This window comes from Parus major, chromosome 28, assembly GCF_001522545.3.
Source record: "Parus major isolate Abel chromosome 28, Parus_major1.1, whole genome shotgun sequence".
NCBI lineage: Eukaryota > Metazoa > Chordata > Aves > Passeriformes > Paridae > Parus > Parus major.
The window spans coordinates 965,361-978,447 of record NC_031797.1 but is presented as its reverse complement, the minus strand read 5'-3'; the positions used below and the strand labels follow the sequence as shown (position 1 = coordinate 978,447).

Below are 13,087 nucleotides of genomic sequence, written 5' to 3'. Positions count from 1 at the left end.
CCGAGGTTGTACCAGACGTCCATCTCCCCGCTCAGGGTCCGGACCTCGATGATGGTCTGGCCCAGGAAGTCATCAGATTCCCTCTTGAAGCGCTGCTTGACACGGGACTTGATGTCATCATCCTCGTCCCACACACGGACCTTGATGCGGTCAGAGGAGTTATGGCACTCGCTGGGGGGGTGACAAAGGGCAAGCCCCAGGATGAGCACCGAAACCTTTCCAGCTACTCCCCATCACTGCTTCCCTAAACAAAAGGGACCAGCACGGAGCAGGAGCTGGGGAAGAGAGCTGATGAGGGCACCAATCCCCTCCCTGTGCCACACCCAGGCAGCCCCAGCACAGCCTGGATCAGACCCTGGAGTCACACCCTCATGGCATAAAACAGAACCCCAAGGGACCCCAGTGGGGGCAGGATGAGGCCCAGCTGGCTCCCCCCACCCTACTGGGACATGGCAGGAGCCAGCACAGCCTGTCACAACCATGAGTGGCCAGGGAGGGGAATGGGGAGACCAGGGCTGGACTTACAAATGGAAATTCTCCTCCCAGACTGGATTGAGATTGCCGTAGATAGTTTTAGTCCTTTTTTTTGTCTTTCCAACCTGGACAGTGACATAGGGGTCACTGGAACCTGTCTTATCCTTTGCTTGCAGGCCCTGGGCACAGACCACTGCAGCACAGCACAGCATGGCAGAGAGAACAGAGAGAAAGAAGTCAGTGCTACAGCCATGCAAAGATCCCCAAAACAGGCACCTGCATCCCCCCAGGGGCTGAAACTGCCTGGCAGAATGAGGGGTTGGGCAATGGCGACATTCCCATGGTCCCTAAGGCTGAAGGTGATGAGCTGCCTACCCGTGATGCTGATCTTGGCTGACCATTTGGAGGTGCCATCCAGGACACTCTGCTTGACTGCCTTCATCTGCTGTGTGTGTGTGGTCTTGTTGACCCCAAACACCTCCTGGATCAGCTCAAATATCTCTGGTTTGTTGCGCTCCCGGATCTTCATGCGGTCCTTGAGCACCATGATGATGTTCTGGGTCCGGTCCTCTGCTCCATGCTTGGAGCTCTTCTCCGCCGCCCCTGGGAGAGGACAGGCATGGGTGAGGTGGGGTGGGAGGCTGGTGGTACCCAGGATAGAGACAAGAGCTCGTGCAGATTAGCATGGTGGGCTTGGGGACAGGGACAGGAGGAAATGGCCTCAAGTTGCACCAGGGAAGGTTTATGCTGGGTATCAGGGGAAACTTCTTCCCCAGAAGTGTTGTCCAGCCCTGGCACAGGCTGCCCCAGGCAGTGGTGGAGCCACCTCTGGAAGTGTGCAAAAAACAGGTGGCTGTGGCACTTGAGGACATTGTTTAGTGGTGACCACAAGGGTGCTGAGTTGATGGTTGGACCTGATAATCTTAAAGTTCTTTTCCAGCCTTAACAATTCCATGATTCTATGATTCCATGCACAAATTAATTCAAACCTGGAGGGATCCATCCCTGCCCAGGACTATCTGTCCTGCCCACCATTCCCAGCTCTCCTGGGCTGCTCCCTCTTCCCTCTCCAAGGTGAGAAGGGACAAGGCTGTGGGCCCCAGGTCCTTACTCTGCAGGCAGTCGGCGTTGAGCAGGTCCTGGCACTTCTCGTGGCACTTGACGCCGCACTCGGCGCAGCGCATGCCCTGCCGGGCGATGCCCCACAGCAGCCCCTCACACTCGTAGCAGTAGGTGGGGGTGGTGGCCGTCCACACCTCGAAGTTGTGGGGCGTTGTGCAGGAGATGGGGTACACTAAGGCTTGCAGGGTCTTCTTGTAAACATGGTTTTTCTGTGAGGGGACAGGGGAGAAAGGGGGAGAAATGCTGAAGCAGGGCAGAGGATGCACTTGGTTTAATGATGGTGGTGCTGGTTTGGCAGTGGGACTTGATATCTTATAGGTCCTTTCCAGTCCTAATGATCCCATGATTCATTACTACCATGAGCATCCCAGATGCTCAGGCATCACTAGAGGATGCTGGTGGGGCACAGATTCTGCACCTCCATTGTTGGCCTGACCCTGAGGCTCAGTTTCTCCCTCCCAACGATCCCCAACCCAACCCACCCCAGCACCTACCAGCTCCTCATTGTTCAAGGTGCTTGAGGCCAGTGCAGACGTGATTCCTGCTTTCCTGGACTGGACCAGGGACTGTGGGAAAGAAAGAGAGTTCCCAAATCAGCAGACCATGAGAGCTCCCTCCTAACAACCCCCAGTGGCTGTGAAACAGCCAGGACAGACCCCAGTCCCAGACAGGGAATGTCTGGGATGATGGCTGCATGGGGGGCACTGGGAACAGCCCAGCCCCCATTGATACCAGCACTGCTGTGCAGTGGGACTGAACCAGTCCAGCAGCCTGTGACATTCCCAGTTCAGCTCCACTGGGACAGAGCCTCTCACCACGTGTCTGAGACCCCTGGGGAGATGGGGTGGGGGGCACTTACCATGGCCTGTGGGCAGCCAGGGCCGGCGAGGGGGGAATAAAAAAACATTAGTGCAAACACTTCCCAGGAGAGCCCCTTCCCTGCCAGAACCAGTGGGAGTTGGGGCAACACCCCCTCATCCAGCACTGAGCAGTCCCTGGTGGGGGGGACTGTGTCCCCAAGCCACAGCGCTGGTTGCAGCCTGAAGATCCCAGCAGGGAAAGGCAGCAGCCCCCCCCAAACCCCACACATTGCCCACCCCATCACCCCCCACCCACAAAACACCAACACAGCACAGTGCAGAAGCATCAGCAGCTGCCCAAGAGGGCTGGGGTGGGGGCACCAAGTTGGGGACAGCAAGGGGGTGGGGGGATGGGGGGAGACAGGTTGGGGACATGAGGGTGGCACCCCAGGGAGGGCACAGAGTGGAGCTGACAAGGTGTAAAGAGAGAGGGAAGGAGGGGAAGGACACCTAATTCTGGGGGACAAGGGTGTCTGGTTTCCAAGATTGCTGTCTCTTGTCATCAGGAGTGGGAGGGGACCAGAGTGACCCTGTGCAATAGAGCCCAAGGACTGGAGTGGACCCCATCATGGGGGGACTATACACTGGGACAGCAGGGACAGGGTCTGGGCAACTTGGAAAAGCCACTGCCAGCCCTCCCCTGGTACGGGGGTCTGTCTGTCCAGCACCAGTGTGGTCCAAGCTGCAGGGACCTACGGCAGCTGGGACAGCAAGGGACCAGGGACACAGCACTAGGAAAAAAATGGGAAACCAGATGCAGCCCTGGGAAACCTTAGGCTGATGCTTGGGGTAGGGACCAGAGCTCCGTTAAAGAGAAGCACCCTCAGGTAGGGAGAGCCCAGCTCCCCACTGCAAGGAGGGCCAGGAGCCCCCCAGGCAGTGTGGGACACCCCAGTCCCCCTCAGGCAGGGCTGGGGGCACCGAGGGCAGGCTGGCAGCCCCCAAGGGCGCTGTCTCTTTAACCCCTCGCACCGCGCTCACCAGATCGCTGACTAGAGGGAGAGATTTGCGTCCAGGTTTAATGTCGGGCATGCTGTTAATGCAGCGCAGAAACTTTACAGCCGCCCCCCTGCCGCAGGGAAGGCCCAGCCAGGCCACAGGAAAGAAAACAGAGAACACAAGCCATGTTAGAGGCAGCTGGGGAGAGGGGCACAGGTGGTGCAGTCCGGTGGGGCGCAGCAGGAGCAAAGCTGGCAGCTGTTGGGGGGTGCCTTGGGAGGAACCTCACCAAATCGCTAACTAGGGGGATGGGTTTTCGCTTGCGAATGTCCGGCATGCTGTCTATAATGATCAGCCCACCACCAGGCCTGCAAGAGAGAGGACAGTCAGCAGGGAAGGGGAAGCTGAGGTTGGAAGGGGCCCCCTGTTGTTGTCCCACGGTCGCTCAGCACTTCAGAGAATCACGGAATGGTTTGGGTTGGAAGGGACCTTAAAGCCCATCTCGTTCCACACCCTGCTATGGGCAGGGACACCTTCCACTAGATCAGGTTGCCAACCTGGCCTTGGATACTTCCAGGGACAGGGCAGCCACAGCTGCTCTGAACAACTTGTGCCAGGGCTTCAGCACCCTCACAGGAAAGGATTTCTTCTCAATGTCTAGGACTTGGTGAATACGACTGCAGAGCAACTCCTCTGTGGCCTGGGACCCACCCATGGGATCCCCATCCCCACGACCACCCCATCCAGGGTAGGAATCACTGGGCTAAAAACTGAGGGCAAAGGGGATTCTGGCAAAAATGGTGATTTTTCCCCACATGAAACTTAACAGTGAAATCCAGGAGAAAAACTGCCCATTTGGCTTCGTTAGCTTTGGCTTTGCAGTGTAAGGCTGGAGAGCTGGGGTTCCCTCTGGGAACCCAAAGGGGAGCACTGAGCAGATGAGCCTCAATTTCTGCTGCAAGAAAACCCAAGCAGGAATGGAACTTCACAGCCCTGTTTTGAAAGAAATCCCTGGAGTGATCTGGGAGTTCTCAGGCAATCTACCAGGCTCTGCTCAGGTCCATGGCAGGGCTGTCTGAGAGGGCAGGACAGGACTGAGACCTCCAGCCCATCCAGGTGAGAGGCTCAGGATTCCCCATGACACCACTCCATGAGGGAAGCAGGAGTTGCCCCCCTCCCCTCCTCACCCCGTCTCAACTCACCTCCTCACTCTCCCCCTCAGCAGCAGCTCTTGGGGTCACAGGGCTGCTGTGTCATGTCTGCTCCAAAAGCACTGACCAGCCCCAAAATTCAGCTCCAAAAAACCAGCATGCCCACAGCTCAGCAACCCTTCCCCACTCAAGCCCACTGCTGAACTCATTAATCACATCCTAATGAGGAGGGGGCTGAGATCCCGGGGGGAAGAGTGTACCCTAACCCTTGTACTCACCCGCCTTTGAACCACAGGGACTTTTCTCCATCACCTTCCCCGCGGGCCTGGAAAACAAAGGACAGTGTCAGGGCACAGCAGGAGCCACCAGTGTGGGGACAGCCCCCCCAAGGGCAGTGAATGCTCACAGCACTGGGGGAGCATGGAAGGATGAGCAGGGTGGGCAGAGAAAAGTGTGTTCCAAAACCCAGGGGGCTCTTCCCAGTGAAGAGCTGGCCCTGGGAATAAATATCTCCAGGAGGCTGACCCAGGTGAGCAAATGGGTGGGCTTCAGCAGAGGGGCTGAGGCTGGCAAAGCAGAGGGGATGGCTACACTGTACAAAAATTTGAGGCTTGGGGGAGTGAAGAAGCATCATAAAGGCTCAGCAGGTCCTCAGGGACCCCCAGCAGTTGGAAAGAAGAGCAGGGAAAAGCCAGAGCACATGGAAGAGGGTGTGTGTGCAGGGATCATCCAGCAGTGCCACCTACCCCTGCAGGGAGGGGATTATTTTGGAGGAGAAGGGTGGAGAGAAAACATTACCCCTCCTTGATGGGCAATCCCTGCGCAGACACACACACACACACACACACGGGAAGGCACACCCATGGCTGGCAGGTTCCAGGTGGACATGCTTACCTGCAGGCAGGCTACACCCCTTCCCTGCAGGAAGGGGAGACGCGGGTGCAAGGGCCATGGTGGTGGACAACTGAAAAGAGAAGCGGTGGGGAGGGGGATCGAGACCCCAGGGAGCGAATCCAGAGCCAAAACAAAAAGAAAAGATGGAGGATGGAGTCTAAAAACAAAACAAAATATTGTCAACTCAACAGAGGGGAGAGGGCGGGGGGCTCACACCAGCACACGCATGCAGCACACACGGGGGATCCTCAGCATTCCCAGCCCCTCTGGGGCATCCCACTTGGTGGGAATGGGGTTGTGGGCACCACTGTTGGCACCTCCAAGTCCATGGATGTCCCTGGAAGCTGCCCAGGTGTGGAAAGGGGCTGTGCCCCCAGCCTGGAGCCGTGGAGGTGGTCAGGGGGTCCTCACCTCCTGCAGCTGCATGCAGACCTTGTTGAAGGCTCTCAGCCAGTTGGCTTTGGCTCGTGCTTTGGGGTCCTGCACCTCCTCTTCTGCCGGCTCCCTGCAAGCACACACATCCCCTGTCACCTCCCAGCACAGCAGCAGGGAGGGGGGAGCAGCCCCCACACCCCCAGCAGGTCTGAGGCTATGATCTGGGGATCCTGATGTGCCTTGAGACAGCATGGCCATGGCAAAACTGCTTCTTGCTACCAGGAAGGACCTGAAAAGACAGCAGGTCCTGCTGCAAGGGGTAGCACAATCAGGCCAGAGCACTGCGGAGAAGCCAGAAGCTTCCCCAGCCTTAGGAGACACTGCCCTGGGCACCCAAGTGACACACAGGGGACAGTTGATGACAAGCATGTGAATTAAACATCCTTTGCCCTCCATCTCCCCAGCACAATGTCCTCTGGCCACTTCCCACCACAGATTCCTGGGGTAAAGGAACCCAACACCCCAGTGGTCCCAAGCCCAGGGAAAAGTGTCTGCCTGGACATGCTGGGTGTTGTGGGCTTTCTTCTCCTCTCCCACAAAATCAAGACATGGAGGAAAAGAAAATAAATCCTCCAAATGTACCAGTCTCCTGGAGGGCCTGGTGTGATGCAACACTGGAGAAAGAACCACTCTGGGAAGAGCTCATGGTGTGCTCAGGAGATGAACCTGCTCAGACCTCTGGGGGACTTTGTACTTACCTGGGATCTTCAGTGCTAATCTGGGATCCTCAGCATTAACCTGTGGTTCCCAGCACTAATCCACAGTCCCCAGTGATACTCCAGGGTCCCAAAGGCTAATGTGGGGTCATCCATGCTAATTTGAGGCCTTCAGCACACATCTGGGGGTCCCAACACAATCTGGGGTTCCCAGCACAATCCACAGTCCCCAAATCCTAGCACAGGGCCTCCAAGCTCCCTGCCCAGCAGGCACTGCAGGCAGACAATACCTGAGGCCCTCAGGTTCCTCCCAAGTTTTGGGCTTAAATATCCAGCTCTTTTAAAAACAGCTCATTACACACTGGTCTGAATTAGAGATTCTCCATTCCTAGTGTGTAATTTAAACTAAATAAAAGGCTGAAAAAGCCCATCACAGTTCATGTCTGCACAGAGGAGCGACACTCACTGAAAATGGAAATGGTCCATAATGATATTTGAGTACATGAATTATTCACATGCTGCACCAGGAACCTGACCACCAATTAATTCACTTGTACAAAACAGGAGGCCGTGGATGAGCTTCTACCAGGCCTAGGGAGAAAACTGACTTCTGTAAAGGAAATCTCTTCCTCTGACCAAGCCCCACCCAGGGTGCCAAGAGCCTGTGCCAGAGGAGAGGAATCACAGCCCCAGTATCCCATTCCCTCAGCCCCATGTTTGTCCCAGATTATAAACCTGCAGCCCTGTAGCCCCAGCAGGTTCTTGAACACCTTGAGCCATGCGTAGCTCAGGGGGTGGTTGGGCCCAGGCAGCGTGCCCAGGGTGTTGGCTCTTGCCTGGGTGGCACAAGGTGAGCTTCCCCCACCTTGATGGCTCAGGCACCTGGAAAAGCTCCAGACACAGCAGCAGGTCCCTTGTCCTGCACCAAGCACCAGCACCATCCCTGAGCCACCTCCAGGGCATGCTCAGTGCCTCCAGGCACAGTGCCATCCCAGGGACACGACAGGTCAGTTCCCCCTCCTACCTCTCAGCCAGTTTTGGGGGCTCAGTCTCTGGGGCTGCCTCTTGCATGGGAACTTCCTCCTCTGCCTGCTGGGCCTGGAGGGCCTCAGGGGCTTCCTGTGGGGCAGAAGTGTCCTTCTCCTCCTTCCTCTCCTCTTTCCTCTCCTCCTTCCTTTCCTCCTTCCTTTCCTGCTGCTGAGGCTTCTGCTGTGGGACCAGCTGGGGTTGCTGCTGCTGTTGCTGTTGCTGCTGCTGCAGGACCTGCTGCTGCTGCTGCTGCTGCTGCTGCTGCTGCTGTGGCAGGGGTTTCTGTGGTGGTGGGTATGTTTCATGCTCAGGGGGCTCATAGGTGTCCTGGTCCCGCAGTTCCTCCTCCTCCTCTTCCAACTCCTCTTCCTTGGGGTAGCCCTCCTCAGTCTCACTGTAGTCCTCAATGAACTCTTCCTCCTCCTCCTCCAGGTACAGATCATCATCATCCTCCTCCTCCCAGCGTGGCGAGTCCTTGCGGTAGCTGACGGAGCTGTGGCAGGAGTGGTAGGAGTCCCCGTCCCTCTCGTCCAGCTCCGAGTCCCTCAGGCTCTCGTTCTCGAAGTCCTCGCTCAGCTGGGAGCTGCCCTGGCTCAGCTCGGCCGAGGAGGCGTAGCGGCTGCTCCCTGTGGGGCTGGGGGCGAGGGAACACAAGGACAGGGCTCCCGTGGGTCCGTGTCACCCCAGGCAGAGCCCCGGGGCCCTGCACCAGGGGCAGGAGGATGTGCAGCTCCCACCGGGGGCACTGGGCTCCTCATCCTGGGAGCCGAAGGCACGGAACCAGGGAACTCTGTCAGCTGGAGCCAGCCCCCCCAGCAGGGGCACTCTGAACTCCCTGCCTGTGCCTGGCCTGAGAGAGGGGATGGGGGTGACAGTGGCTGTCTCCTATGCTCACCCCAGCCACATCCTGCCTCCTGCTGCTGCCAGTCACCCTGTCCTGCCCCTGAGACACAGATCTGTCACCCAACCTCTACCCTGATGTCCCAGCGCTCCCCACAGCCCTCCCTGGCACCCCCACCCTAGGACACCCCCTCATCTCCCTCACTATTAACACCATCTCTACCCGGGGGTCCCCCTCTGCTCTTGCTGCCAGGCCAGACTCCTTCCCTCACCCCATCTTCCCCCCCAGCCCTTCCAGCCCCCTCCTCTCACAGCTGCCTGCACTGGGAGGCCCATGGGGACCCTGTGCTCCAGGAGGCTGCCACGGACAGGGCAGCCCCACGGCTCCGTGGGGACAGGCTGACAGAAGCAGACATGCAGACAGGACAGGGACATGCCGAGGAAGAGGCCGACACCACGTCTCCAGCACTGGCAGCCAGGGCTCAGGGGGTGTGTGAGGGGACAAAGATGAGGGGCTGGGCCGGGCAGAGCCCAGAGAGGCTGAGCCAGGCTGTGGGAAGCCAGGGGACACCGCAGGGAAGAGAGGGCTGGGGGATGGCTCAGGCTGGTCCCAGCTGGGAGAGGTACTGCCATCATCCAGGTACCTTGGGAAGGAGCACTTGGGGCACAGGGATGCAGGAGACACAGCTCACACCTGGAAACCCCACACCTCCCCATCCTGATCCTGGCCCAAGCTGAGAGAGGTGCTCTTGGCACATTGTAAGACCCCAAATCACTGCACGAAGCTTTTGTCCAGACAGGCACACCCTGGCAGGTGACCAGGAACAGGGGGTGGCATTTGAGTCCCCAAGGGCTCAGTCCCACACTCGCTGGCATGACAAGGAACAGGCAGCAGCACTGCCAGACACTTGCAGTGCCAGCAAGCGGGACCAGGATACTGGGATGTCACCCCATGAACTGGGGTGCAGCAGCAAGAGGGGCTGGGGGGACACCTGGAGCATCCCAATGCTGTCCCTGTACAAGGCCGATCCGGGGCGGGGAGGGTGGCACAAGGCCGCCCTTGCCAGGACTGGTGTTGGCCTCACCATGGCTGCAAGGACCGACCACAGCACTCTGCGACGGCACACGGCACACGCACAGGTAGTGACCCACCTATCCGATAGGTCTAGGGACCGCCTGCTCTCAAGGGAAGGCTGGCGGCTGGTCCGCCTGCTCGACTCAGAACCGGACTCAGCGTCGCTGCGTCCGTTTGCGGCAGAGTCTACGCTACCATAGCGTCTGCCAGGGGAGGAGAGGAACATGGTCAGCGAGGTCCCACCGCCACCCGCCACCCCCTGCTGCCTTGGGGACGCTGGCAGGGAGGTTCTGTCCGCCTGGGGCTGGCACTTGGGCTGGGCTCTGCCACATCTGTGCCCCCAGCCACCCCAAGCTCCACTGCCCAGCTCCCAGGAGGGACAGCCAGGGGTGGGGGGCCCCAAACCCAGTGAGGACAGAGGAGGGCAGTGACCCAAAAGAGTTTGAAAACTTCCCAGTGAGAAGGAAAGGCTTGGATGGAGCCAGAACAACCCGACTCTTCCTCACCTCAGCATCCTTTCCTCTGTCACCCACCGCACTGGGAGCGCCATCCCTGGCGTCACCCCGGGGACCTGCTGGCCTCTGCTGCCTGCGGGGGAGGTGGAGAGAGCCGGTCTCAGGGTGAGTTGGCTGTGGCCACACTACCTGATGGGAGCCTGGTCTGAGTAGTCCATCTCGTAGCTCTGCATGGAGTCAGTGTAGGAGTCACGGGAGCTCTGCTGCTGATGCCTCATGGGGTACTGGTGCACGGAGGCGTTGGGCTGGGACGTGGTGTAGTAGGGTGGGGGGATGCTGTTGCTGGTCTCGCTGCGGTAGTCACTGTCCCGGTCATCCACAGTACTGTCAGGGTCATCATCTGCAAGGGGCCACAGTGAGTGGGGCAGGGGATGGCCCAAATCTGCCCCCTACCCTGAACAGACCCTATAGTGCCACCACGGTGTCCCCACTGCTATGGGACTGTGCTGGGGAGGTGGACCCAGGGCAGGACAAGGGGAGAGCTGACATGTTATCTGCACAGGAAGGGATGAGGGAAAGGTGGAGGGGGAATTTGGGACATACAGAAGGGGGAAGAGAATGGGGGCAGGCTCCCTCCCTCTGCCCCACCAATGTTCCACCACAGATTCAAAGCCCAAGCTGCTCATTGCCACTGGGACATCCCAAGGGAACAGAGACCCATGGTGCCATGTCCCCACCAGCCCATGGGGACAGCCCTGCCCAGGACAGGGCACTTGGTGACACTGTCCTCACCCAGTATAGAGTCATGGCTCAAGGCCACAGTCTAGACCCAAGCTCCAGGTCCTCTGAGCCCTGGGCCAGGCAAAGAGGGATGTGCTGGGGACCCCCAGGCTGGGAAGAGAGAAGTTGGCAGGATACTTACTCTGCTGTTCTCCCCAGCCAAAATAATTCCAGTTGCCTACAAAGAAAGAGGCCAAGACAATAAAGATGGAGGTGGGTGGTTGGGAGGAACCAGCGACCCCCCAGAGGGCACACTGGGTTGGGGACACTGCCCTGGGGACAGCATCCAGGATGGGCACACTGGCATTGGGACACTGCCTGGGCCTGAACAAGATGACACCAAGCTGGACTGGTGACAGTGCCTGGGGTGGCCATGGTGTCACTGACCCAGGCTGGGGACAATGCTATGGCCAGGCATGGTGGCACTGACAGGGGACAGGGCCTGAGGCTGGGCACAGGGGCACTAAATAATGCATGGCCGCTGGGGTGGTTACAGAAGGGGGAACTGAGGCACGTGTTGGGACAAACTGAGCTGCCACCCCAAATGCCTCTGCAGGGTCCCCATCCAGCAGCCCCCAAACACCAGCCTGCTGCCCCTTCCCCAGAGGAACTGCCCTCATCAGCCCCACAGCTCCCATGCCCTGCTCCCCTCCACCCACAGGAACGCTCACCCACTGTGGAGCTGGGACACAGCAAAGAAACACTGGCAAACACAGGAAGGACAACAGGAATGGGGATGGGGATCAGGTATGGGGTGAAGTTGAGCCCCACTCGGGGTGCCCCAAAGCAGATGTGGAGACCACCCCTTAAAACTCTTCGGTGTGGGAGTGGGGAGAAGGAGGGTGTGGGGGTCCCACAGTGGGGCAGGGACAGGGCAGCACTTACAGCACTGTGAGCCATGCACTGGCAGAGGCTTTTCCTGCTCCTCCTGGAAGGCATACTGGGGAGAGAGGAGCTGGTAAGGGCTCCTGCTGGCAGCACTGCCCCTGCCCCCTCACCCCAGGCCTGGCTGCACTCACATCATCCTGGTCCCGCATTGCATTGAGCTGCTCCAGTTTCTTGGCCCAGTACCTGGCCTCCTCCTCAGGGATATCTGCGAGGGCAAAGACCCCAGTTGGTGCACAGACCTCCCCCAAAACAGCCCTCAAACTTTTGGGTCCACAGGATCAGATCCCCCCCAGCTCCAAGGCAAGGAAAGACACGGCCTGGGCCTGGGGGCCAGGGATGGGGCACCCACCCAGCGGCAGCTCAAAGCGAGTGTCAAGGAGGATGCGGTGGAAAGTCGGATCCTTGGTGCCTGAAATCTCGTTGTCTGTCATGATGACCTGGGAGTCGAGCGTGAGCCATTCCCCAGGGCCCTCCTGTTGGGTAGAAATGGGGTGAGGAGAGCTCCCAGACCCACCTTTCCGTGGCCTCACAACCCACACAAGCCAGCTCACTGGGGGTGGCCCCAGGCAGGATGGGGAAGGCTCTGCCTGGCCCGAAGGACAGCGGGGGGTGGCACATGTCCCTTGTGGCTCAGCAGGGAGATGCCTGTGCCTGCCTCCCTACCTCATTGGACTGCCTGATGGTCCGGAGGGGGATCCACACCGTGCCCACCATGGTGTCCCAGATGAGCCCCTTGTTCCACACCTCCACAGTCAGGCCCAAGTCCAGCCGGTTGATCTCACTGGGGACAGGAAAGGTATCAGGTTAACCCCCCTCATGTCCCAGCAGCCTCCTGGGACCACCCCAGCTTCTACCTGTCCCCTCCAGCCCAGGACTCAGGGGAGCCCCCAGATGTGGGGTCAGGGCAGTGGGGACTCCCCGTGTTATTTGTGGGGGTGAGGGGGAGCAGGGGGATGGGGGAGCCCAGGGGTCCCCCTGGACACTCACAACATGAAGTCCTGCTCCCAGGAGGGCAGGTTGCCCCGCACCGCTATGGTCGTGCTCTTGACATTTTGTACCTTCAGGGTCACGTAAGTGTTAAACTTCTCTGTGGGAACAAGCAGAGGGTGAAGTGACCCCCAGTGTGCCCCCACTCCCTGACACCAGCCAGTGCCACCCCCACACACGCTTCCCTCAGCACCCCAGTCCCAGGAGGGATCCTACATCTGCCAGGGCTGGTAGGATGTGAGCCCCCAGCTCCACCCAGTGCACCCCCACTTGTGTGTGTGTGTCCCCAGCTTGCCAAATGATGCCCCCAGAGCTAAGGGTCCCCTCGACCACCTTCCCCAGCCCCTCCTCTGACCCTGCCACATCCAACCAGCCCAAGAGCCCCCCACCCTCTCCCATCAGGTGGGCAGGCAGGTGAGGTCTCACTTACCTTGGGGCCCATCATATTTGGCCTTTTTAACTGTGGGGACAAAGGGAGGGAAGAAAATCAGGATGAGACCCT

At 59.1% G+C, this 13,087-nt stretch overlaps 1 protein-coding gene across 2 annotated transcripts in view; it reads right to left on the bottom strand.

Moving 5' to 3' along the window:
* UNC13A (unc-13 homolog A) overlaps nucleotides 1-12,670 on the bottom strand; it is a 32,590-nt gene extending 19,920 nt beyond the window's left edge. For both annotated transcript variants that reach the window (XM_033520172.1, XM_033520171.1), the window contains exons 1-18: nucleotides 12,586-12,670; nucleotides 12,262-12,379; nucleotides 11,948-12,071; nucleotides 11,730-11,803; nucleotides 11,596-11,650; nucleotides 10,853-10,888; nucleotides 10,120-10,330; nucleotides 9,553-9,678; nucleotides 7,556-8,194; nucleotides 5,852-5,945; nucleotides 4,825-4,871; nucleotides 3,685-3,763; nucleotides 2,456-2,461; nucleotides 2,091-2,162; nucleotides 1,586-1,805; nucleotides 850-1,077; nucleotides 526-667; nucleotides 3-171 (exon numbers count right to left, since the gene is read on the bottom strand). In XM_033520172.1, the coding sequence (XP_033376063.1) occupies nucleotides 3-171; nucleotides 526-667; nucleotides 850-1,077; nucleotides 1,586-1,805; nucleotides 2,091-2,162; nucleotides 2,456-2,461; nucleotides 3,685-3,763; nucleotides 4,825-4,871; nucleotides 5,852-5,945; nucleotides 7,556-8,194; nucleotides 9,553-9,678; nucleotides 10,120-10,330; nucleotides 10,853-10,888; nucleotides 11,596-11,650; nucleotides 11,730-11,803; nucleotides 11,948-12,071; nucleotides 12,262-12,379; nucleotides 12,586-12,590 (2,445 nt within the window). In that variant the 5' untranslated portion in view covers nucleotides 12,591-12,670. The remainder of the gene's footprint in view (nucleotides 1-2; nucleotides 172-525; nucleotides 668-849; nucleotides 1,078-1,585; nucleotides 1,806-2,090; nucleotides 2,163-2,455; nucleotides 2,462-3,684; nucleotides 3,764-4,824; nucleotides 4,872-5,851; nucleotides 5,946-7,555; nucleotides 8,195-9,552; nucleotides 9,679-10,119; nucleotides 10,331-10,852; nucleotides 10,889-11,595; nucleotides 11,651-11,729; nucleotides 11,804-11,947; nucleotides 12,072-12,261; nucleotides 12,380-12,585) is intronic.
* Nucleotides 12,671-13,087: the final 417 nt, after the last annotated feature.